The 27,834-nt window shown below is 34.2% G+C and overlaps 1 protein-coding gene across 14 annotated transcripts in view; it reads right to left on the reverse strand.

Moving 5' to 3' along the window:
- The window catches only part of Pcdh15 (protocadherin-related 15), a 453,622-nt gene that overhangs the window by 257,015 nt on the left and 168,773 nt on the right, over positions 1-27,834 (reverse strand). For 13 of the 14 annotated variants that reach the window (XM_013017079.1, XM_013017081.1, XM_013017082.1 and 10 more), the window contains 2 exons: positions 22,564-22,674; positions 20,605-20,775 (listed from right to left, as the gene is read on the reverse strand). In XM_013017079.1, coding sequence (XP_012872533.1) covers positions 20,605-20,775; positions 22,564-22,674 — 282 coding nt within the window. The remainder of the gene's footprint in view (positions 1-20,604; positions 20,776-22,563; positions 22,675-27,834) is intronic. The other variant, XM_013017076.1, reaches the window with a different exon arrangement.

Genomic DNA, 27,834 nt, shown 5'->3' on the forward strand with positions numbered 1-27,834 from the left:
TTCTGGCTTTTTTCTTTTTGCTTATGTGGTGCTGGGGAATCGAACCCAGGGCCTCATGCATGCAAGGCAAGCACTCTACCACTGAGCCACCTTCCCAGTCCCCATAATGTTATATCTTGACAATTACATCTAAATATAAACACAATACAAACTCATACTTTAAATACAATGTATCCAAATTGTTAGAAGGTAATTTTAGACAAGTTTAATATGACTATACTCTCACTACAATCCATTCTTTGAAGCAAAAAGTAAATAATCCAAGAATAATTAGGTAATAATTTGATTATCATGTTTTAGTCATTTATATCTCCAGAGTCTGAGCTGCAGATGCTCAACATGAATCCCCAAATGTAAAAGTAAAAATTTTATAATATTGAGTAACTATGGTTACAATTATTTCAGACATCAGATATTCAAATTGTCTTAAGAATTCAATACCGAAAGAAGAGGGTTGGTTCAAGTGATAGGGTGTTTGCCTTGAGCAAAACAGCTATGGTGTTGTGCTATAGCCCAGAGTTCAAGCCTAAGTATTTGCACACAAAAATAATTTAATGTGCATAATTTGATAATAATTTAATATCACAAATATATAAAGCTTATATTAATTATATATATATTAATGCTGAGAAAATAGTATTGGGCAATGTCTTATGCTTTAATTAAGGGAAAAATTCTTAGTAATAGCAAATTTCTCATGAATGAGAGACGTGTCTTATCGACATTCTTTATACCATTAGTTATGATATAACATTTGTTTTCTATTAACATGTGAAAGTATTAGCAAAATTTATCTTCTATCTTATAGTGTTTCTAATACTAATAATATTTACTAGTGATCTAAGTCAATATAGTATTCATTTCCAAATACTAATTGTTTGGCAATAATCTATAATATTCTATCAAAATTACTGTGAGGTTCAGTCTGAAATAAACCAGAAATAGTTAAAAGTATAATTAAACGAATGTAAGAGCCATATATAGCCCTTGGAGGAAAGAAAATGTGGGATGATAGACACTGAAGAAAGTATACACAAAAAGATTTTTATAAATAAAACTATAGGTATGATAAATTACCCAATACAGTAATGGGAAAGAATCTATTAATAAATTATAATGAAAGATAAATGAATTTTTTATAAGTAAAAATAAATACTACTTTGTGCAAGAATTTCAATGTATTATATACTTTTCCATAACTTTATATATTAATATAAATCATTCATACTAACACAGAATAACAGCTTTTTTCACTCAGGAGAAGAATCAGATAACTTAGTCTACATTAAAATTATTTATTACTTGAATGAAAGTCATCTACCTACTCTCTCCTTTTATGGGTCTTAGGGGTTTATAGGCCCCCAACAATCCTTTTTCTCCTTCCCACTGTTAAAAATCTGTAAGTAAAATACAAATTGAGAGAATTGTGTTCTCTTATACAGAAAGAGAAAGAGAGAGAGAGAGAGACTTAAATACTTTGAAGGGATCTAGCCTTACAAACAGACAGACTTTTACATTTCCTTACTGTAGTGTTAAATATTGCATGCAGTGTACAAGATGTTGGACACTAATAAGCCCTGTATTTATTCTATCATGGATACAGAACTTAGAAAAAGGATGACTCAACAGAACTGTTAGCTCTCAGGTGCTACTGATACAGTTATGTCAGTGCAGCCATCCATGAACATCAGAGAAAGTGAACAGTCTCATGAGTTCTTTTCTTCTTTACTTGGAAGCTAATAAAATTTCCCATTTTAGTTAAGTTTATCTTCACTACAATAAAAGATCTAGACCTAAATTTCTATGTATATGTGGTAATACCCGAGTGAAAGATCACAGTCTCATTGGATAAGGCTGGCTGAGGCACTCCCATTTTCTATTAATAGATTCTGAGATGGCTCCAGAAAAGTTGAAGATTTTACAGATAATTGTACACATGAGAGAGAATTTAGTTATTTAGTCAAATAATCAATAAATGAGGCCATAATATACTATCCACAGGCCTGGATTCTGGGACACAAGACAAAAAGTTTTTAGCATATCCCATATCTACTTCTCAGTAATGTTTTCTTTAGTGACAGATGTCAGAACCTCTATTAATACAAAATTGTAAATCTGAAAATAATTCCAAGATAACATAAAAAGATAATAATTTTATCCATTTGTCAATAGCATTTTCATCAAAGAAATTATTTGATTTATGGCCTTTTCAAAAATCTACCAGAAGAATGTTGATAAATTATTTTTGATGAGCATTATCTTCATTAGATAACATATTCATCTCTTAACTACTTCGGGTATATATGGGAACTGACAAATTCTCTATTTGCCATGATCCTTAAAATATATCCTGCAGCTAAGGCTCTGGGTTCAATTCCTCAGTACCACATAAACAGAAAAACCTGGAAATGGTGCTGTGGATCAAGTGATAGAATGCTAGCCTTGAGCAAAAGAAGCTCAGGGACAGTGCCCAGGTCCTAAGTTCAAACCCCAGGACTAGCAATATGAATGTCACTATACTTCCTTAGACTTATAGCATTGTTACCACAGTGTCTCAATCTCATAATCACAAAAAAAATGAGCAACTGGAAATTAAATTGGAGAATATGTAAGAAACATAGTCAATTAGTTCAAGTTGCTGTTGGGCAGCATATGTTCAGCCTTCAGTGAAGGGAGGCAAATGAGGATAAATGAGAAAGTGAAAGAAAACAAAGCACTATGTGGTTATAAGACATCATATTATTAAGGAGCATGTGTTTTCTGAACAAAAAGAACCAATCTTTTCCTCAAATTGGTAGGTAGTGAGGTGTATCCAAACAAGTTTAAAAGAACAGTTAAGTATAGTTTAATGAGTCAGTTTGAAGAGGCAACAAAGCAGTTTATTCCAGCAATGATACCCCCACTGAAAGTTAAAAAGAAAAGAAAAGAAGAAAGAAATAGATCAAGGAGGAATTGCATAGATATTTGATCACAGTGTTTATGAAATAGCTTTTCCTATAGCAGAAAAGCTTTATAGAAATGTCTCCAGCAGAATAATGGTGTTGAAAGCCAAATGAAATGAATTATAAAGTATGATTCTTCACTTAGTATGCAGGAATGTTACAAACTCATGTGCAATTCAGACAAAAGTGTGGAGTTCGATTTGTAAGTTCCATTTGTTACAATTTGATGATTGTGATTAAAGAACCATAAAAATTTTCTCTTTGACATTTCCTTTTTCCTTCACAAAAGCAGACTACTGTAATTTCCTTGGGTTTCTTTGCTGTTAACTATAATGTCACCTACAGATAATGGGTTTCTCTTTTGTAAGTATAAAAAAACTACCATAAACTATGTCTGAAGAAGCATTTCATTTTACAAAAAGAGAAATCATAAATATACTAAATAACTGAAATATTTACAGATTATTTCTAAATGGTATATATGACAAATGATAGAATGAGTAAGATTTTTGCCTAAAAGTCTTCACATTATTATAAAATACACCTGAAATGAATTATTGTACATATTTACTTTAGGAGTATTCATTTAATCTCTGAACACATAATGCATTATTGTATGGGAAAATGAACAGACTCCTTGGGTATAGTCTTTAAAGTTTGAATTTACATTCTTTGATAGACTGCTATTCCATCAAGGGAATTTTATCTCTATCACTGCACTCAATGAAGCACTTGTCAGTACATTGGCAAGAACCTAGATTATATTTGGTTATTTTCTGTGGGTATACTCTACTTTGTAACATGTACATTCTTAGAGTAGTAAATCAAATGAATCCTCTATTATATACACTACCAGTAGGACGCAACAATGCTTGATAAGAAATGTACTCATTATCTTGCCCATGTAATTGTAACCCCTCTGTACAGTATTTTCACAATAAAAATAAATAAATAAATAAAATAACAAAAATAATTCAAAGGCACTCTTTTGAAAGAAAGTTGGGAATGAGCTATAAAGGTGCTGGTTTTTCTTCTAGCACCCCTTCAGAATACAATCATATTATTTGTTCATTTGCTTGTTTTAAAGAAACTGTGCATAGACAATGGAGAATCATATCAAATTTTCATATTTTAACAAATGATGTTCAAAAATAGTAGCAGATTAAAACTTCGAAAAACACGCAGACATTCTAAACAATAATCTGTTCTCTTATTCTTTCTTAAATAACTCAAAACTCTTTATCTAGAGGTTAATAGTTGAGAGACACTGTTTTAATTGTGAGTGTAACAGGACATTTACTACTAAAAAGCTTGATATAATGAGTTGCCGGTGGCTCATGCCTGTAATCCTAGCTACTTAGGAGGCTGAGATCTGAGGATCGCGGTTCAAAGCCAGCCTGGGCAGGAAAGTCCCTGAGACTCTTATCTCCAATTAACCACCAGAAAACTGGAAGTAGCACTGTGGTTCAAGTTGTAGAAGGCTAGCCTTGAGCTGAAGAGCTGAGGGACAGAGTTCAAACCCCACGACTGACAAAAAAAAAAAAAAAAAGAGTGGTGGGTTTGAATTCCAAAAATAGATTATAAGATTAAAATGTGGTGTGTCATGTGATAATCTTTCAGAGAAGATATAAAAACAACAAGTTTTTAAAATGATTATATATAGTATATGGTTATATATTATACATAGTATATGGTTATGTTACAGTTTCCACCATATTAAAAAGAGGGAAAAATAATCTGACAGCTAAGTGCTGGTGGTTCACATTTGTGATCCTAAATTCTCAGGAGGCTGAGATCTGAGGATCACAATTCAAAGCCACCTGGGCAGGAAAGTCTGTGAGACTCTTATGTCCCTTTAACCACCAGAAAACCAGAACTGATGCTGTAGTTCTAAGTGGTAGATTTCTATCAAGAATTCAACTCTACATAGTGTTTATATTCCTAAAACTTATTTTGAAAGGTAACTGAATGAAATACAATTAAATTTAATATATCTAATCATCTACATTTTAGAATGTATTTCAGAATATTCTACAGGCACAAGACAATATTGGTAAATGCCCAACATTTAATTCGATCATCACCCTTCCAGCTAGATTGTACTATACTAATTTGTGTACAAGTATTCATATTACTCCACTTCCTATCCAGAAGCAAAGGAATATTATTGGCAATCATTCCAGCTGTTGTTCATCACATTTAAGGAAAAAGAGGCACTGAGGATATGATTTTAATTTTATTTATAGCTGTCCACAGAAATATATTCTATTTCTAGCTCATGTTGATTCAGTTTGCTAGCCTGTTATTTGATTAATTGTACATATGTCTAATCATTCAGGACTCACACTGCTTCATCAACAACAGTGGAAAATATTTTTTAACCCATTACATATGCAGTTATTTATGGTTCAAATATTCTAGCCATAGATATTGATATTAGTATTATCTTTGTCACATATGGTATTTAGATAAGAATAGCTAATTATGGCAGGAGAGACATTTTAAGGAGATTGCTCAAGTGTTGTGAACTCACTGGTCATTCATTCCAAAGAATGTTATCAAGTAATAGTGATAGAGTGTGACCCATTTACATAAATAATATACACCAAAAAAAATTAATGATGATAATGTGTAACAGGTTTTATTGTTGTGGGAAATAGTGGGAAACAGGAAGGGCTAACAGAGCAAATATAATACAAATATAGTTGAAGTATTTACATACATGTCTGAATAGAACAATGGAACCTTTTGAAATTATTTTGTGAAAGGATGAATGAGGGAATGAAGAAGACTGATGGATGAGATGAATAGGATTAAGAGTCATTATATGCAAAATAAATCAGTGACGTTCCTTGTACAAACAATATATGCTATCAAAAATAAAAACATAGATTAAAATTGACACCCAAACATAATAAGTACAGAAGGTTCTTTTGTGAGCATATTCTTGTAATTTAACTGTTAAATTTTGTAATCTGACTGTATTCTGCTGGTGAGATGACTGCTTTTTATTGGAGGGAAATACAGTATATTGATATTCATTTGGATCTGACTTGTAAATATGTCTAAATAGGTATTTTTAGATATTCTTTATCTCTCAATAAAACACTGTTGTATGTATAAATAATTGTAATATATAAATAAATAATTTTATATATAAATAAATAATTGAATATAAAAATAAATAATTGTATATATAAATAAATATTGTATATGTAAATAATTTAAAATGTTTGGAATGTCACTTCTTCCAATGAAATAGTTGTACTTATGGACGGAAATTGTTTGCCATTGTGAAGGGGATACAGATATTTTGAATTTTAGATAATAAAGAAAATATTCACTGGTACTAACAATGTATTAATTTTCAACTAAACTATGAGATCATTCTTAATATGTGTTTTCTGATATACATTTCTTACAAAGGATGAAATAATGATTGACCTCTCAAATCTCATTCACTTTCCCATTAGAATTAGTAGCTCTTTCTTTTAATTATCTCTGCCCTTCTTGGAGCAGCCTAAGATGTATAAAAATTAATTGTCTGTAACACACATCTTTATAATTTTAACCTTTTTATGCCTCAGGTGTTTACAGTGACATTTATTTAAATCACTTATCAGGTGACTGCATGTAATAGATGTCTGATTTATCAGAAAAAGGGGGAGAAGAAAGTCATATGCTACATTAAGCTTTTTATTGTGCTTTGAGACTTTCCTTGAAAGCATCAGCTCATCAAAACTTCTTTTGACATGGCTGAAAGACATGTTTCATTAAAATGATATTCACGCAAGATCACTGTTTTCATTAAGCTATCACATTACAAATTAGACTTTTATGTTGAAAGTCTGTTCGAATTTACCCTACACTTCTCTTTTAATTGTGATTATAGATTTTATGGATTATAGTCAGTGAATTTATAGGTAATGCACAAAGCAATTTATCTCCATTCTATCTTCTCAGCACCATTCCTAGTGTCCTCATCAATCCCATATATATTTATATATGTATATATACACATAATATTCTGTTTTCTTTACTCTTAACTCCTAACTTCCTTTCTTCTACTATTCCTTTTTTGAACGAATACTCTGATAATTCACTTATCTATTTTGCTATTTTGCTTTGCAGCTCATAGTTCACTGTAAGTTTCAATCTTAGTGACAATATATTTATTACCCCTAACTTTCATAAGGTCTTAGTCCTTTTGGTTCCTTCTCAATTCTCTCTGTGTGTCTCTGTGTGTCTGTCTGTCTGTCTGTCTGTCTGTCTGTCTCTCTCTCTCTCTCTATATATATATATATATGAATCCTCAGTGTTATTGAATGTGCTTTACCTCCCTTAAATGGTCACTGTATGTTTCTTTTATATGCTCCTGCTCAAAGGAGTTCTTTCATGTCAGCACTTTAAATCAGGTCAGTTTCCTGTGTTTCAACTTTTCCTGCCAAGTACAAAATTAAAATACAAAATTGAAAATGGCGGACGAAGTAAACTGTATGTCTGTAGAGCCAACTTGTCTGTTTCATGATATTTACTACCATGAACTTTTATTTTAATATCCAGAACTTTTATGGGGCTTGAACTCAGGGTCATGGCACTATCACTGAACTTTATCTTCGCAAGGATAGCCCTATACCACTTAAGCCACAGCTCCATTTCTGACATTTTGATGGATAATTAAAGATAAGAGGCTCATGGACTTTTCCTGCCGAGGCTGTTTTTTTTTGTTTGTTTTTGTTTTTGTAGTTAATTGGAGATAATGAGTTTCATATGCTTTCCTGCCTTTGATGATTTTGAATAGATCTCATCTACCTGAGTAACTAGGATTAAAGGCATGAGATACTGGTGCTGGGACAACTTTTATAAAACACTATAAAAGTGCTTAAAACAAAAGCAATTGTTTACCATCACATATTTGCATATGATATTGTATAATATGTATGTATACACATATATGCATATATATGTGTATACATACATAATAGTTACACATATATGTGTAACTATTATGTATGTATATATTTATTTTGCCAATATGGCCCAAAACTTGACCTGAATTTCATTATCATAAAGCACGCAACCTTGTTTTCAATTAAATGTAGTGCTCAGTCTGTACTTAACTATTTCCAATTGGAAGGGATGAGCAATTAATTTTCTGATATTAAGAAATTTGAAATCTTTCAAGAAACTGTCTAATAAAAAATGTTATAATAATATTTATATAAAAACAGAACATAATAATTACAGCAAGGCCAGATTTAAATAAATACCACATGGATCTTGAGTATGTATAAAAAATGAAAATGTCCATATATAAAAAAAAGTTCTATTTGTTTCCCAAATATTGTAGTTTTCCTCTCTATCAAAATTTCATTAAGTGGAGATATAAATCTTAACAACATTAACACCTTGCTTAAACATCTAAAACACTGTTTTGTAATAATATTATTGGTGTACGCATTAGGAATTAACTCTAGTTGATTTTATGACATAAATCATAATTAATCTGCTTAAATGCAGTCATGGAGTTAAGAGTTTGACACTCAGAAATGTGGACCTTTAATTTTTACAAGTAAATCACCTATTTTCTTTGCTTAGTATTTTAAAATTATGTTTAGATATTACAGGTGCAAAGATAACTCTATGCTGGAGAGAATAATTTTAGCATTACCATCTGCAAATGAGATTAATAAATCTGGAAGTTATGCAGTCTATAATTAAACTGTAAATCTTGCCCATGGTAACTTAATATAACTATTTTTTAATTGAAGATAAATATCAGGTCCATAATGCAAAGTACTACTGCAAGTATATAAAGAAATAAAATACCCAGTAACTCATCAAACATACTCTTACCCAGGTAATAAAAACAATACCACCTATACAGGTAAGTAAAAAGAGATGTTCATTCAGTGTTTAAGCGAGAATGGTTTTTGGAATGATTTTATAATACTTAATTTTGTGGCAAAAGGCGAGTGTTGCTTGACATTTACTACTGAAAACCTTTGCTAAGTTTAGACCTCCTTACAGAGATTTGATTTGCTTTTTGTCAGCAGTAACATAAAAAGCCTAGCAGACTATGTCTGACAACTGCATACATTGTCAGTCTGGTCCCACAGCATTTAGAACTATGTATATTCACTGAATCCTTTTGCTCCCCAGTCTAAACAATCATCAACTCTTTGGTCCAACCACAGATGTTTTAACAAGTTCTCTAAACAAATGTGATTCACATTACAAGCACAGAATTTTCTTTCTCATTTACATTTGAATACAGGGATAAAAGAGTCCATCTCGTTCCTAAAGTCATATTTGATCATAATTTTCAGGTCCAATCCCTAGAAAATAGAGTTGTAATTTATAGTTCCCCAAATTTAGTTTCCATTCTTTTAAAGTTGTCAATCACAGATTCTCTGAAGTCACAATGAACTTCTAACACATCAAATGTCATGGAAGCCAGAATTATTTGACTAATTTCAAAATAAAACTATAAAAATTATATTTATTGCAAGCAGTCTCTAGATACTTGGAATGACATAAGTCAGCTTAAGAATTCTATCCTGGTGATTGGGCATGGAATATTGATAGTTAAAACTCTCTACATCCATGTGCAGGGCACAAAGGCAGAATTTCAGTGTTATAAAGAGTGAAATCCTGTCTTTACCTGCAGTTGGAGCATGAGGCTGCTCTTCAGGATAGAAGGCTCTGTGAGACAATCTGAAGATCTTCTATTAAAATCCTTTATTTTTATATTTATTTTTAAAAAAGAAGAACTGTGCCAATGAGTGCTTTCCTGGCTGACATTTAAAATGTGATTCATTGAAATATTTTTGGCTCACAATTTTATCTTGTGGCATTTTGCATCATCCATTGCTTTTCCCCAAAGCAATAATGTACTGCATAATTAATTTAGCATCATCAGGGACAATGCCAAATCTGGTTGTTAAAAAAATTGCTACTGTTCTTCTGAATAAAAGTATTTCTTTCTTGTAAAGGGCTAAAATATACTGAATTAATTATAAATAAAACAACTCATATGTACTAATAGTGCCAACATGTAAGACTCAGTACTTGTTGTGCATTATGTTTTTGCTGGTACAGAAATTTGAACTCAGAGCCTGATGCTTTCTTAGTCTTCCCACGCATCTCTAAGTCCACACCAAGATAAGTGATAGAATTTATGTAGAATTAATAATAATAATAATAATAAATAGTATTAAAAAGACCATAGTTTTGCCTGGAGGTAGCTTTGATACATAAATTGTTATAGAACAGATGATATATATATCATATATTATATACTGTAATATTATATACTATATATAATTGTATTCCCATTCAAGCATAAACTGAGAAACTTAGATTTAGAATTATTAAGCAATATTCCTAACATAACAGAGAATTTCCATTCTGAGTTCTTACTAGCTATCCTGCATTGAGAAAGTAAATAATGTTGAGTAACTGATGTAGTTGCTCAAATAAATAAATACAAAGATAAATAGTATCTTTATAAATTCTTCCCCCATATTGTAAACAATGAGCATTTTGGAATGCATTGTTATAAAGAGGAACGAATATCAAGTGCAAGTTGAATAACATGTCTTTTGTTTAACTGTTATGCACTTTTTGTAGGAATACATAGCTCAAATTTTCAAGTATGTGAATTTCTTTTTCAATTTTTGTGAAAATTTTTAACATTTTTAGAGTATGCTTTCTATCTCTTTAGTTTCCACTTCTCTTTCTATGCACATACTTTGTAAGTTGGACTACTTCAATCATTTAATTATTAAGTCATTTTCTTATTGTTTTAATTTTTATGTGGATGTTCTACTTTGTCTTCAAGTCCTGATAATTCATCTTCAACCTGATTCAGAATATTCATAAGGATTATAAATTATGAGATTTATTTGATATATCAAACTTTTCACTTTGAGAGCTTCATGTTTTTCAGAACTTCTATGTCTTTAATTTTTTTTTGTCTGCATTGTTGTTTGAATTCCCCTCAATGGTTGTTCTGCTTGCTTATTTAGCTAACACTATCAGTTGGGCTATATCTCTAACCAGGTGTTTGCAGGTTATTTTAGAAACTAAGACTTACTGACTTTTTTCTCCAGGCTAGAATTCAAATATGACCTTTTAGACCTATTTTTGTTGTTATTGTGGCTATTTGCTTTTGTTTTTGTTAATGGATTGCGGTCATGAGTCTCCGGCACCCAGCCTTAAAGCCTTTTCTGGAGGTATCTTATCCTGTTCTCAGAATCTGCTGAGCAGTGGATCACCTCTTTGTTAGGAAAACTTGGAGAAAACACATGATTGTCTGGTCCCCAGTTCAGAGCTCTCAGACCTGGCATCAAACTGATATAGTTAGGAGGCAACTCCTAGAGGCTAAGGTCTCAAACAGGTTTGGTTCTCTGTTTCTGCAATGATGCTCAGGTGAAGAATGTGTTCCTTGCTGGAGAAAGCAAGGACACCAAACACTGTGTCTTTTACTTTCTTAGTATATACACTTCCCTAGGTCTATGACAGAAGCTTTCTTCCTCCACAAGCATACCTCATATCCTTTCTCCATCCAGATTCTACAGAATGGTATCCCAGGTCTTCTGGGGTCATGATGTTTTCCTAATTTTCACATCCCTGGAGTAAGTTAGTCTCAAACATTACAACAGGATCTTTCTCTGTCTCTCTGTGTCAGCCTGTCTCTTTTTTTCTCTATCTCCCTCTCTTTGGATGCATCTCTTTAGAGCTCTGGCCTAGTAACTGTCATTGCCATTATAAATCTGTGCGTTATACTGTGGGGGAGGAACAGGCAAAAGAAACAGAAAACAATCACATAGTACAATATAAGTACAGTAAGAAGAACAGCAACAAAGATAAAATCTCTTGTGTCCCTATCTTGGGGTTCATTTCACTTAACATCATCTTATATGGTCAAATGTACATAGCTTTTGACCCTTTTGGCTTGTTCTATACATATACTACTTATTGAAGATAAGGGAAACCATGGGATCTATGTTTCTTTGGGTCTGGCTTACTTCACTTAATATAATATTTTCCACGTCTTTCCATTTCCTAACAAATGGGGTGATGTCATTCTTTCTGATGGAGGCATAGAATCCCATTGTGTGTGTGTGTGTGTGTGTGTGTGTGTGTGTGTGTGCCACATTTTCTTGATCCATTCATCTACTGAGGGACATCTGGCTTGGTTCCATATATTTTTTAAATTATTATTGTGAAAATACTGTACAGAGGGGTTACAATTACATGGTTAAGATAATAAGTACATTTCTTATCAAGCATTGTAGCCTCCTCCTTTGTTTCCCCTTCACATCCTATTTTCTTCCACCTCCCATCCCCCCTTCTTTCCCCCCCACCAAAGTTGTAAAGTTTGTTTTCGACATCTCATTGTTGCAATGGGTCCACCTGTATCCCGATTTAAACAATTTGTTTTTTTGAAAGTATGACATTGCCCCATTTGTTAGGAAATGGAAAGACTTGGAAAAATTTATATGAAATGAAGTAAGCCAGACCCAAAGAAACATAGGTCCCATGGTTTCCCTTATTTGCAATAACTAGTATATGTCTGAGTCAAGCAGAAAAGGTCAGTTAAGTTGATGTTAGGGAAATGAACCCTAAGAAATGTATTCAAATGTTTTTTTTTTTCTTTCATGAGATTGGTTCCATATCTTAACTATGGTAAATAATGCTGGGAAAAACATAGTTGTATACAAGATTTAGTATGGTCTTGTTTCTGATCATTTCAGTACATTACAAAAAGTGGGATTGCTGGATCATAAGGGAGCTCTATGAAGAGTCTTTTGAGGAACCTCCATACTGCTTTCCAAAGGGGTTGAACAACGCAATAGGGTTCCCTTTTGGCCACATCCCCTCTAGCATCTGCTGTTACTATAATTCTTGATTATAACCATTCTAACTGGGATAAGGTAGAATCTCAATGTTGTTTTTATTTGCATTTCTTTTATGGCTAGTGAAGTTGAGTCTTTCTTCAGTTGTCTATTGACCATTCTTATTTCCTCTTCAGAAAAGTTTCTCTTTAAGTCTTTAGCCCATTTATTTATCGGGCAGTTGTTTCTTTAAGGATTTGTTGTTGGGGGAATTAATTTTTTGAGTTCTAAGTATTTGAGTCCAGTGCCCTGCATCTTGTATATACACTTTTCTAATTTGGGGAGGGGAAGGGAAAAAACAAAATGCTTAAATAGGAGTATAGGTTGAGCCATTGCAACAATGACATGTACAAGACACTATGTTGAAAATGAACTTCACAACTTCTCCAGTGTGTGTGTGGAGAGTAGTTGGGGAAGTGGGGAAGGAAGGGATGGTAGGGGGAAAACAAAGAAGGAGGCATCAATGCTCGATAGGATGTACTCATTACTTTACTCATGTAACTGTATCCCCTCTGTACCGTATTTTTACAATAAAAACATATAAAAAATCTGTGTGTTGAGTTTAAGGCTGCAGAAGTACAGCATAAGTTTGTATTGTGGCTAGAATTACCCATCTGTCAATCTGTGGGCACAGTTGCTTACCTGTGGTTATTTCTTTAATTATCCTTCCTATTCTAGAAGTGGTGTTTGGAGTTTCAAATCCTTTCTGGTCCTCTCTGTCTTTTTTTCTTTTTCTCTGTACTTTTCAGCAACATTATCACCTCTTTCCTGAATTCCAAAGCTCTTCTCTCTCATCAGAAAACAGTTTCTCTTTTGTTACACTGACAATACTTATTCACTGTCATATAGATGAGCTTCTTGTGGAAGAGTCCATGAAAATGTAATTCACTTTTGTTATTCCACAGAATAGCTGCTTCGTAGTTTGAGACATTTAATCAAATACAATTATTCCTTTTTTCATACATTAATTTTCCAATGATAATAGCAAGTATCTTCACATTCCAATTACCTAAAGCTATGCCATATTTCTATTTTGACCAGTGACAAGAAGAACAAAAAATTATTATTCTATCTGATCATTTCACATGTATTACTTTAAGAATTTTTTCTTGTTTTTTTAAATTTTATTTTTTAATTTATTTTTATTTTTATTTTTTATTGTGAAAATACCATACAGAGGGGTTACAATTACATGAGCAAGGTAATGAGTACATTTCTTATCAAGCATTGTTGCCTCCTCCTTTGTTTCCCCGTACTATCCCTTTTCATCTCTGTCCCCCCTTCCACACTAAAATTAGGAAATGGAAAAACTTGGAAAATTTATTATTTTTTTGGGGGGGTCCGGTCGTGGGGCCTGAACTCTGGGCCTGGGCGCTGTCCCTCAGCTCTTCAGCTCAAGGCTAGCGCTCTACCACTTGAGCCACAGCGCCACTTCCGGCTTTTTTCTTTTTGCTTATGTGGTGCTGAGGAATCGAACCCAGGGCCTCAGGCATGCAAGGCAAGCACTCTACCACTGAGCCACCTTCCCAGCCCCTGGAAAAAATTATTTTAAGTGAAGTAAGCCAGGCCCAAAGAAACATAGGTCCCATAAACGATGGGACCCTTATTTGCAATAACTTTGAGAATTTTGATACCAGTTCCTACTGAAAATAATACTTGATGGGCTGGGAAGGTGGCTCAGTGGTAGAGCACTTGCCTTGCATGCCTGAGGCCCTGGGTTCGATTCCTCAGCACCACATAAGAAAAAAGAAAAAAGCCAGAAGTGGTGCTTTGCCCCAAGTAGTAGAGCGTTAGCCTTGAGCTGAAGAGCTGAGGGACAGCGCCCAGGCCCAGAGTTCAGAGCCCACGACCGGACCCAAAATAATAATGCTTGATAAAACTTAGTTAAGTTTTACTTATTTATTTATTTTATTTTTTATTGTGAGAATACGGTACAGAAGAGTCACAATTACATGGGCAAGATAACGAATACATTTCTTATCAAGCATTGTTGCCTCCTCTTTGTTTCCCCTTCCCATCCCTTCCCATAGTCCCCCCACCTACATTTTTAGTGCTGTGGACCTACTTTTTTATGTATTTTCACAACTTGAATTTAAAGATTGTTTTGAGTATTTGTTTCTGTTATTGAGTAGAAAAAGTAGATGATGCATCTACTTTATCTTGTTGACTTTATATGTATTATTTATGATTTATACCTTCAATACATTTAGATTAACAACCCTCTCATTAAACGGTTGTGTGGCTAGTTTGAATGCTGTTTCCTTATTCACAAATCGTACATCAGTCTTCAAAGGAGTTCCACAAGGAACATAGTGGAAATAACTAACATGAAGACTATTTGAGAATTTAACTTAATATTTGTAACACTATTGACAGGAACAGCACACATTTTAAACAATGTGCTAGAACACCAATGAACTAAAATGCTCTATGACAACTGGAAAGCATAGTTACTTGGCTGATATTACCTATTAAACTCTAATATATGGAATTAATCAGGTGTGGTACTAATTGGCATTATCTTACTTAATGGAGTGTTGAAATGTATATAGGTGATAGAGTTTTCATCATACATAATCATATTTTATAATTAGGCAATATATACACATATTTTTGTATATACTTATTAAAGATGAATACAAACTGATTGCTATTGAGGGGGCAGGAACCTTACTGATTCATTCATACTCATTCAGTGCTTTCTTTTTTTTTGGTGGGGGGGTCTGATCATGGGGCCTGAACTCTGGGCCTGGGCACTGTCCCTCAGCTCTTCAGTTCAAGGCTAGCACTCTACCACTTGAGCCACAGCGCCACTTCTGGCTTTTTTCTTTTTGCTTATGTGTTGTTGAGGAATTAACCCAGGGCCTCATGCATGCAAAGCAAGTGCTCTACCACTGAGCCACCTTCCCAGCCCCCAGTGCTTTCTTTTATAAATGAATTTCTTCCAATTTTAACTGATGAATTAATTCAGTTTAACATTTACTGAGTATCTACTATTTGATGCCAGTGTGTTTCAAATTAGAATAAAATAAAAAGAAATAGAAATATAAAAAGAAATGCACTAGCAGATACCCAGTATTTAAGAAAGCTGATACAGCAAAATAAAGAAATCCAGGTCAGCCTAGACTACATAGCAATTTATAGTCCAGACTGAGCTACACAATGAGCCAACAAAATAAAGAAGGAATTAAGGAATAAAAAGAGAGAAAGAGCAGCAGAGAGAAAAAGAGAGACAGAGAAATTCAGATAGTGAAAGGGAAATGTGTAAATACCCATGTACAACTAAAAATTGATATTTGTATTGGCAATATTTGTAGAAATATAAGCAAAAATCTCTTAATTTGTTGGTTCTAACATTTTAGGATGAACCTTGAATAGCAAATGTATGCTTAATATATGAAACCAAGTAGAGAGAAGGACAGGACATTTCTTGAAAAGTTGAGAACCATATGTAATGTTTTGGATGCCTCGTTGTGTTATTTATTTCAAGTTAGAAATGCTCATAGAATTACTTCAAAAATAAGTTGAACGCTTGAGGATTTGTTTGATATATAGTTGAAAACACTAAAGGTTGTATTTTAAGTAGCAAATGTTCAGACAAGAATTATATTTGAATAAGTAAATTTGGCTTCAATATGAGATGATTAGAAGTAGAAAGCTGGGAAAGCATGCATTTTTAAATAAGTAAATTGGCATTGGAAATAAGACAGTTGTCCAAGCTATTTGAACAATATCAGCTCTTACAATATAGAATATGTCCTCAGAGATTCATTGGGACTGATACCACTTCTGGTTTCCTGGTGATAAGTGGAGGTAAGAGTCTCATGTCCTTTTTTGCCCGGGCTCCCTTTGAGCCTCAATCCTCAGATCTCAGCTTCCTGAGTAGCTAGGATTACAGGCGTGAGCCACCAACGCTGGCTGAGAGGGGTTTTTGTTGTTGTTGTTTTAAGGCATTAAATATTTAAGAAAATGAACCCAAAGCCATCAAATTAAGAAGTACAAGTGGTACTATAATGACCATGAAAGGAGGAATTCCTAGAAGATAACACATTTAAGGAATGTATGAGACTAGGAGAAAGTATAAGTGTTGAAGATTGCTACAAATTCTCAGCATTCTTTTAATAACTGAAAATATTTCATGGAGAGGGAGATAATGATAATGATAAACCAAAAGAACTACCCCTGACAGTTACATAAAAATTAGACTTTATTATGTCATAGACTTAATTAAAAGTATTTGTGCCTGTTGGTTATTAGGATTAAAAACAAGACTTGAAAACAGAACTAAGGAATATTTCTAGGCCTGGTGAGAAACTATTCATATATACTGAAAAACATGTGAAATAATAATTCAAGGAAAGAAATAGCCCCCCCCAAAAAAACCCTTATAGAATATCAGTGTTTTTATTTAAGAAAAGATAAACTACACTATGTATTCATGGACTTATTTAAGGATAAATTAGTGTTCTCAGTTAGCAAAAGATAATCTACCTATCTACCAACAATTTTAACAAAATTTACTATATCTGGGACTATGCTGTGTTACAAAATAGAAAAACTATCTATGGTTTTATTTTCAAAAATATAAAGACTTTTCTCATAATACTAGAAAATCTACTATTTATAGTCATAATAAAATTTTAATGAGCCACAAAAATGAGCATAAATTTACATAATAACATATTTTGATAAGATTTTTTTCTGACTCAATTATATAGGTCTCTAAGAAGAAATTGTGACATATATTATATTATGATCCAGTAGATATTTATTGAATAAATAATAGAAAAATGGCAATGGATATGAAAGCTATGAGATTCCAGATATGTATTTCTACATCTAATATATTATAAATCTTATGTCTATGAAGATTTTTTTTTTTTGCCGGTCATGGGGCCTGAACTCTGGGCCTGGGTGCTGTCCCTCAGCTCTTCAGCTCAAGGCTAGCGCTCTACCACTGGAGCCACAACATCACTTCCGGCTTTTTCTGCTTATGTGGTGCTGAGGAATCAAACCCAGGGCTTCATGCATGCAAGGCAAACACTCTACCACTGAGCCACCTTCCCAGCCCGTCTATGAAGATTTTAATTAGTGTTAAGGATGGTTATTTATGTTAAAAATAACATATTATCTATCCTCATAAATAATTTTATTAGTAAACATATCATCACATTTTTTTTTTTGTCATTCGTTGGGCTTGAACTCTGGGCCTGGGCACTGTCCCTCAGCTCAAGGTTAGTGCTCTACCAGTTAAGCCACAGTGCCACTTCCAGTTTTCTGAGTGTTTTATGGATTTTCCTGCCTGGACTGGCTTTGAACTACATTCCTCAGATCTCAGCCTCCTAAGTAGCTAGGCTTATATTTGTGAACCACTGGTGCCAGGTATCACATTTTTAATATGAAGTTAATTTTTTTCTTTTCTACATCCTGATTTATGAGTCAAATATGCTACTTAAACTATACTGAATTTAATCCTTAAAGGGTTTTATGAGCTGATATGTTCTACATGTCCTAAGGGTTAAGAATAATTCTGAGGTACCTAGTAGAAAATTACATGTCAGTGCAATAGATGAATAGATGCCAAAGCTTTAAAAATTGAAAGAATTATTTCTAGAAAGCATCAGCAAGTATGCAATTAGAGTCAGCATGTTCTGTTTAGATGGCATAACTGTTTGCCTCACTGAATAGAAAGAACATACTCATGGAAATTTCCTCGATTTTAGCAGGATATATAAAAGAAAATAGGGGAAAAAATCAAAAGAACGAAACATTAGACCATAAATGCAACAATAACAGTGTGAAATCCAAAACAAACTCTAGTTCCCCACTAGCAATCCCAAATTCATTTAGAATAATGTGAACAAGAGTATAGGAAACTACAATCCTGGATTTATTTAGCAAAGATTTCCACAGTGCAATTTTCTTTACTGTATGGATGTATTTGACTATATGGACTTGGGAGCTCTTCCCATAGGGAGAGGGAATATTTCCCTATCTGTTGAGCTAAGGGTAGCTTCATGACGACAAAGTAACTGTAAGTTCCAAAGCTTTGTTCATAAAATCTTCAGCTAATTTTTCTTGGGAAGCCAGTCTTTCAAACATCAAACATCTATTTCACTGTGAACAAATCCCAACTCTCCAAGAAGCTCAGCCCACAGCCTTGGCTGAGTACCAGCCAATAACCAGCAGCCAATCAGAGTTAACTGTCTTATCAGTGGAACCCAGCCTTCAGGTACAGTGTACCAAGTGAAGTCATACGAAACATAGATGAGATGATCCCTTAAGTCCTACAGGATTTTTGGCTTTGGAAAAATACTAGGTCATTACAGTTATTTTTATATGGACACTGTAATCAGATATTTGTCATCAAAGGAATAAAAATAACCTCCTAAGTAACAAATATTACCCACACTTATTAAATGTTTGAGAATAAATTCTTTGTTTCCCAGAGTGTTAAAGAATGGCCAAATATGTTTAACATGATAGTGACATATAAGGATCAGCTGCATTGAAATTTTAGCATAAAATGTAATTTTTAAAGTATTTTAAACCATATACGAGAGATATTTAAAGATCAGCTTTCTTGTATTTGTTAGAAGCAGCAAGAATCTACCCAGTTCATCAATCCACTCTCCTAAGATTCAGAACATGAGCAAGTTCTTGATTGAGCTTTCATTCTCCTCATGCTAGTCATATATATAATATATATATATATACATTTATATATATGATTCGTGTGATATATTATACTATAATTTGAAAAAATTACACATGGCATTAAGATCTTATGTGACTGACCTGAGACTTGAACGCAGGACACTGTCCCTGAGGTCTAGCTCAAGGTTAGTGCTCTCCCACTTCAGCCACAGATCTATTTTCTACTTTTATTTTCCTTTTGTAGTTTTATTGGATGTAAGATTAACAAAGACCTTCCTGCTCGGGCTGGCTTTGAAATATGATGCTCATATCTCATTCTCCTCAGTAGCTTTGATTACAGGTGGCAATCACCAGTGTCAGGCAGTATAATAAATTCTTGTTTGCCAACTGAGAACTAAGTAACTAATAATTCAGTCATGGGAAGGATGAGCCACAGTCACATGGAACATTACAGTGTCAATCTATAGATTCATTTTCCAGTATGACCCAGTTTATATGTCTGTTCTGCTTTTTATATGTAAAATCAGGCCTCAAATGTATATTAACTATATTATTCTTCTTAAATCTGAAATGTGTTTATATACACATACAAACACAAACAAACACTAATGAGAAACATAATCATGGTGATTTACATAACTTCTATGAATTTGTCTGAAAGCTTCTTAACAGTGGTACCTCTGCAAAAAGGGCTTTCACACATTCAGTCAATTAATCTGTGTGAAGAGCTTAGCACAATTCACAAAATTTAGGTTATTGTATATTATGTATCTTGAGTTTAATGAAATGAGAGCAAGACTTCTTAGAAGTGCCCAAATACGTTGGCAACTGAACTCTGCTGTAATGTATTGATGGAAGACATAAAAGAATCAGTGTCAGAACCATTGTTGCTCAGTGATGTATTTTCCAGGTTGTAAATGATGTGATTATGTAGCAAACAGAAATCAATCCATATTCTCTGAAAGTACTTGTGGACAAAACTATTTTCAACACTGTTCTAGTGAATCTTGTCATTGTCAAGAAATACACCAGCAAAATATTTCAACCATGTCCTAACGGGTTTGGTGTTTTACGTAAAATGGACAATTTGAGAGCATATTTACCGGAGTTCTCAATTCAGGTATGACAGCTTGGTAGGTGACGGGGCGGCAATCCCGAGTATTTGGCACAAGGACGCAAGGAAGAAACATTGGACCCAAGTCGTCTCCATCTAGGACATCCACTGTGAGAGTGGTGGTGGTCGTTCTCCGTTCATTCAGGTTTTGTGCACGGTCCTGTGGAAATAAAAATACATAGTAGTTATAACAGCACACATAAGATCTTCATGCCATGTGTAATTTTTTTTCTAAATCGTAGTGTAATATCATATCATACAGATCAAATGCACCACATATGATTTACAAACCAGTTGGAAATTTTATTAATGCGTTCAGAAAAAAACAAAAACCTGGGAGATGCAACATAATTTACAAAGCTACTGTGTTCTAAGTACATTGCAGCTTGTTAACCATGACAATCTACTGTTTACCTGTGGTAGGTATAGAAAACTACAAAGACATAAGCCATTGTAATGGGAAGTTTGGGAAAAACCTCACATAGTTAGATGTTGCATAAGTGTTTATTTTTTTTCATCCTAACTGAACATGTTTCTTGTGGGAAATTAGTTTTCTTACAAACTTTTCATTCATGCAATTTGAGAAAAATACTGCTTTTTTTTTTTTGGCCAGTTGTGGGGCCTGAACTCTGGGCCTGGGCGCTGTCCCTCAACTCTTCAGCTCAAGGCTAGTGCTCTACCACTTGAGCCACTGTGCCACTACCAGCTTTTTCTGCTTATGTGGTGCTGAGATATCGAACCCAGGGCCTCATGCATGCAAGGCAAGCACTCTACCACTGAGCCACCTTCCCAGCCCATAAATACTGCTTTTTTTAAAGTCACTTATCGTGTGTTTTATGTTTAGCAGTGTGCTATATAAATATTGTTTTTGGAAATAGGTCAAAGACAAATGTGGAGTCCAACAAATAACATGACTTAAATGAAACTTGATATTGAGTCAGTCAAGCTTATTTTGGGCTTATTTTCCAGCCATGTAAGAACCCTCAGGATAGATCCAAAACATTTAAATATAAAACATTAAAGTAGTTCATTTGTTGAGCAAAATGGTTAGAAACACTTATCAGTGTCATTTGTAGATCCATGTAGTAAATATTGTATCATAACAGGAATTTGCAGTAGCGAAAGAAACAAAAAAGCAGCAAATTTAGAATAGCCCTGAGTCAGTTACCTAACAAGCACACAGGGATACATTTTTTATACTTGATATATGTCTTTTTATACATGATAGCTGGCATATTACTAACCAATATTTAAAATAATATCCTACTAACTTGATTTTGCTGTATTTCTTCATTTAAAATGTACAAAGCCAATATTGCTGCCTTAGTCAGTGATTTTAGAAATGGAGCCTTCCATTTCAAAGTATTCCCCAGAAAATACCCAAGTAACTGGAAGGAATGATACAGTGGGTTTAAAATTCAGACTTAGTTCTCAAATAAGAAGGAGGAAGAAGGGAGGCGAAATAGGGTTGGGGAGTATTCCTGAAAACCTGTTTATAACTGAACTCTAAAAGTGTACTTTTAAAATGAGTTTTATACATCAAGCAAAATGTAGATCATTTCCATCCTCCCCCTGAGATTTTTTAACTTAGAACTTCTTGGATATGCTCTAGAAAACTGCTTTTATAATACACTCCCAGGATGACAGTACTGGAACTGCTTGGTGGATCATATTTTAAAGATACTCAGTGTGAGCCAAAAGCATTTTTGGAGTATGGATAGTACATTAGAGGGTGATTTAGTGGGTGAATGACATATTTTGTGGGTTTAATTTGCTAAACACATTCCCTGTGTTGCCCATCTGGAAGAATAGGATATGTAACTTCCACAAAGTACAGTGATAATGTGAAGGATGTAATCTCCTCATCCACCATACAATCACCAGACACATTTACATGCATTCTTTCCTTCATAAGTTCATAAACCAAAAGTCAGGAGGGAGTACTCACATTGGCTTGGATGATGACATAGTATCGAGTCTTATCTTCATAATTGAGTCTTTTTCTTAAAACTATATTTCCAGTCAACATGAGAGGAATTTCAAAGGTGTCATTGGAAGTCTGCAAATGTTCAACATATGAATGTTAGTTCATTTGAATATATTATGACTGATATAACTTGATGTTGTGGTATTTACCCCTAAAATGTATATCACTTGAAATATATATAGATATATAGGCACATATATGTGGTCATTGTACTGTCATTGGCTTCCATAATGTTATCTTATTACCTTCTACTTATGCTTTGGAGATGTTCATTTGCAGGCTAGCTTAGGTCTCTGTCGAGCTAGGCTTCAGGGTGTCCCTGTTTCTTACTGTGATGAGTCTTGACTAATCTAACCCAACTATAGTAATTACATACTCTCTATGAAATTATTCTGCAAGTTTACACCTGTTTCAATCATTGAAATGAAGAAATATTTCACTTAGTTAGAAAGGAGAAGAAAAGAAAACAATTTTCCCGTTTCTGTTTGTAGATGCTTCAGTTAGGATCTGAAACTTGGAACTTCAACATCTCTGTTGGGATTATTATTGGAACTAACTTAAAACAAAAAGTAATAAGAGACTTACTTTATAACCCCGCAAAACCCCTCTTAGACATGTATCTGAAGGTGATAACTCAGAACAAAAGAAACACAGGGGCTGGGAAGGTGGCTCTGTGTTAGAGGGCTTGCCTTGCATACATGAGGCCCTGGGTTCGATTCCTCAGCACCACATAAGCAGAAAAAGCTGGAAGTGGCACTGTGGCTCAAGGGGTAGAGCGCTAGCCTTGAGCTGAAGAGGTAAAGGCCAGCCCCCAGGCCCAGAGTTCAGGCCCCATGACTGACAAAAACGAAAAAAAACAAAAGAAAGAAAGAAACACACTTTCATTCTCATGTTCATTGTGACTCTGCTCACGATAGCCAAATGATGATCTCCAATGATCAATGAAAGGATAAAATGTCAGGTATAAAACATTAGCATATATTCACAAGATGCATAGATTTCATTGTCATATTCACCAAAATGTGTAGGATCCAACTTGAACAAATTCACCTTCTCCAATATATTTCTGTGTTTCCTTCCACACATTGTGGAATGGGTTTCATTGTACTGTACACATATCGATGTATACATTTCCTCTTGATCACTCATATCTCCTTTCTCCTACCTCTCCTGCAATTCCTCTCCTTGCTTTCTCCACTTCATGTTCCCTTACCATAATATTGAATGACTATTCAGTGGACTAGGAAGTGATTCTGAGGGTTGGTCTGTCCTTTGTCCATTTATTGACTTCCTGTTCTCTTGTGTAGTGTCTAATCTATCAATAAAGAGTGTGGGAACAGAGCAAAGTCATTGCCCCTTTTAATAATTTTGACACTTATAAAGGACAAAGTTGTCATTATTTTATTTGAATAATGGCAGTTTCACTGATCACATACTGTTATGGCTCCATCCCTTAATGCCATGTGTCCCAAACATCTCGCCTTCATTTAAGACAGTCCAGAGTGACCCTGTGGTTCATTAACTTGAGAGTTGCCAGAAAAATCAGGCATTTGCTTAGACAAGGACATAAAACAGGTTATGCAAGGTTTATGGCCACTTTCTAATGCTGGGATGGAGAGGGGATGCAGGGGAGTTCGCACACCTACTTCACTCATACGGGAGGGAGGAAGAAGAAATGTTTATGCTACTGAGACTGCTTCTTCAGATATGATTCATCCACCATAACCTTTTAATTTATGTGTGACAGTGACTCAATTGCAGTTTAGATGCCATGACAGGACTCTGATGGCTCAGTAAAGAGGTGTTGAGCCTCATGGATACAAATACATTGGAATTAGAATATGGAATAATCAGTATTCTAGCTAAGAACTGAGTTTTGCTCATTCATTATTTTCTCAGAAAAAGTATGTTTTGTTCATGTCTCAAAAGCGTATTTCTAGATATAATTTGATATTCCTCATTATCTTGAAGGACTGAATGTCCAATCTAAAGAAGGAAGGTTCTGTTAAAGTAACACACACACTCACACACACACACACACACATACATGAATGTACATTTCTTGGCAACCAAAGAATAAAGCTAAGTCACAAATGTGCCTTGCTGAGCTTTACTAAGTCATTAACTGCAAGTTTATGGAAAAAATATATAATGTCTTCTCTGTCTCCTAGAGGTGTTAAATTCCTTTTTTATTACCTTTTTTAAAAAAAAAATTTTTGGGGTCCGGTCATGGAGCCTGTACTCTGGGCCTGAGCGCTATCCCTAAGTTCTTCAGTTCAAGGCTAGCGCTCTACCACTTGAGTCACAGCGCCACTTCTAGCTTTTTTCTTTTTGCTTATGTGGTGCTGAGGAATCGAACCCAGGACTTCAGGCATGCAAGGCAAGCACTCTACCACTGAGCCAACTTCCCAGCCCTTACCTTTAAGTAGTTGTACAAGTAACTTGCCATTTAACAGTTTATGAATACAACTAATTCATCTTGATCAGTGTCACCTTTTCATAATTTTCTTGTAATTGTCATTATTTCACTCCTTCTCTCAATTTTCTTGGGTTTTTTTTGGTAGGATATGCATTCAAGTTTATTACTGTATTCTCCTCCCTTAAATAATTTTAATCCTACTTTCCACCATCTGTTTAAAATCATCTCCAGTATTTTCATCTTTCCCTCCTCTGGTATCTTCTGTCTCTTTCTATCTTTTTGTCTGCAAGTTTTCCACATTCCTTCTAGTGAGGAATGACTCATTTTATCTCTGAACTCTGATAAACAGTGTCAGATTTGTCCCAATTGTTCTCTAGGCAAACATTATATGCTCGTCTCTGCCACCAGATCCATCTGCTGATAGATCTATAGACTGATTACCATTAGTAAGGAATCTCATCTAATATTATTACCCAAAGTAAACTAGAGAATGTATCAATATTATATAATCTTTGACCATTCAAAAGGGACAGATATTAGGTGGGTAATGTGAGATTTAATCTTAATAGAAACATTAAGACTGTGATCATTGTTACTGTTTTCTTCTGATATTCCTTCTCCTGCATAGAAATAAAATCCCAACCATTCACATTTAAGGATATATTGAAATTCATATTATAGTTAACCTTGTTCTAATCAACTTTTAGGGAATAGTGTTTGGAAGTCCTGATCTGACATCAGAACTAAGGTTAAAAAGATTTCAACATAGTGCCTTGTATGTCTCATTGTTACAGTGTGTCAGCCTGTATCCTTATTTCAGCATTTTGTTATTTTCCTTCCCCTCCTCTATTTAGAAAAATACATATTCAAGATGCAGGGCATTGGAGTCAAATACAGTGAAAACAGGGGTTAAACCATGGGAGGAGAACATACAGAAGAAACAAAAAAAAAATCACACAGTATAAGTACATTAAGAACACAGCAACAAAGGTTAAACTTCTCCTGTCCCTTTCTTGTGGTTTATTTCATTGAGTATCATCTTATATGGTCATATGTGCATAGTTTCTCATCTTTTCTGTTTGTCCTAGATATATACTAATGATTTCAAATCAGGGAAACCATGGGACTTATGTTTCTTTGGGCCTGGCTTACTTTACTTAATATGATTTTTTCCTAGTCTTTCATTTCCTAACAAATAGGACAGTATTCTGATAGATGCATAGAATTTATATATATATATATATATATATATATATATATATATATCACATTTTCTTGATCCATTCGTCTACTGAGGGGTTTCTGGGTTGGTTCCATATCTTAGCTATGGTGATAAACATAAGATATGCGATAAACATGGTTGTGCTGACAGCTTTAAGATGAACTTTACACCTTCGGAGGGAGGGTGGGAGAGAGAAGTTGGGGGAGGTGGGGAGAGAAGGGAACATAGGGGAAAACAAAGGAGGGGATAATAATGCTCCATAGGAAATGTACTCATTACCTCACTCACCACTCACGTAACTTTGTACAGTATCTTTACAATAAACATATATAGATATAGATATATTAAAAAAAGATTTCATCCATGAGGTAAAAAGATTCAGTTTCCAAGTTTTATACAAAGAAGTGTTTGTAACACTTAAGCAGGATTGTTTGTTGTTACATAAGAATGGTATGGGAATATGAAATTCCCATGATAAAATGCATAATAAATGAATACAATTTTAAACTAACCCAATTCTCCTGTTCATCGGCATAAAATAAGAAGTAACTGTTTTTGCTTAGCTTGAAATATTTTAATAACATCTGAAATTTGACTTTAACTTACATGCAGAACTGCTTAAAGATGGTGAGTTGTTAAAAACCACGTGGATTTGTACTTCCTGACACAGAGATTCAAATGTATTACATGCTTGAACATTACAAAATAAAGGATAGGTTTTTGGCTCTCAATTTATTCAAAGCTATAGGGAGTCGAGCATATTCCCAAAAGAACAATCTACTCAGGAGGGAGTTGATAAAAGATGTAAACCCCCCACCCCCACCAGCCACCACACACACTGCAACACCACTCCAATACTTCCAGGAGTAGAAGATGCCTATGAATACTGCTTCAGTGTGCTCAGTGCTTTCTGAGGGGCAGTGGTCCTTAAGAAAAATAACAACCCTGCATTTTTAGTCCAGGAGAGGCTGTCACAAGGATATGTCTTTTTTTTATTGTGAGAAAACTGTACAAAGGGGTTATAATTACATGGGCAAGCAAATGAGTACATTTCTTATCAATCATTGTAGCCTCCTCCTTTGTTTCCCCATCCCATCCCTTCCCAATCTCCCCCCCACACCCTATCCCCCTCCCCCCCACCACCAAAGTTGCAAAGTTTGTTTTTCCACATAATGACTTGTACATCTCATTGTTTCAATAGATCCATGTGCATCCCTATTTAAACGATTTGTTTTTTTTCCCTTACCCTGCACAAATTATACCAACCTCAAATACAGTGAAAGCAGGGTTTATACCATGGGGGAGGGACATACAAAGCAACAAAGAAATATCTTATAAATGTGTTAGAAACAATCACCTGAAAGAAAAAAAATTTGAATACATATTTTAGAGTTCATTTCCCTAACATCAACTTATCTGACAATTTCTGCTTGTCTCAGACATATACTAGTTATTGCAAAACTATGGGACCTAAGTTTCTTTGGGCCTGGTTTACTTCACTTAATGTAATTTTTTCCAAGTCTCTCCATTTCCTAACAAATGGGGCAATGTCATTCTTTCTGATGGAGGCATAGAATTCCATTGTGTATAT

The sequence above is a fragment of the Dipodomys ordii genome, unplaced genomic scaffold (assembly GCF_000151885.1).
Source record: "Dipodomys ordii isolate 6190 unplaced genomic scaffold, Dord_2.0 Scaffold34, whole genome shotgun sequence".
NCBI classification, from domain to species: Eukaryota; Metazoa; Chordata; class Mammalia; order Rodentia; family Heteromyidae; genus Dipodomys; species Dipodomys ordii.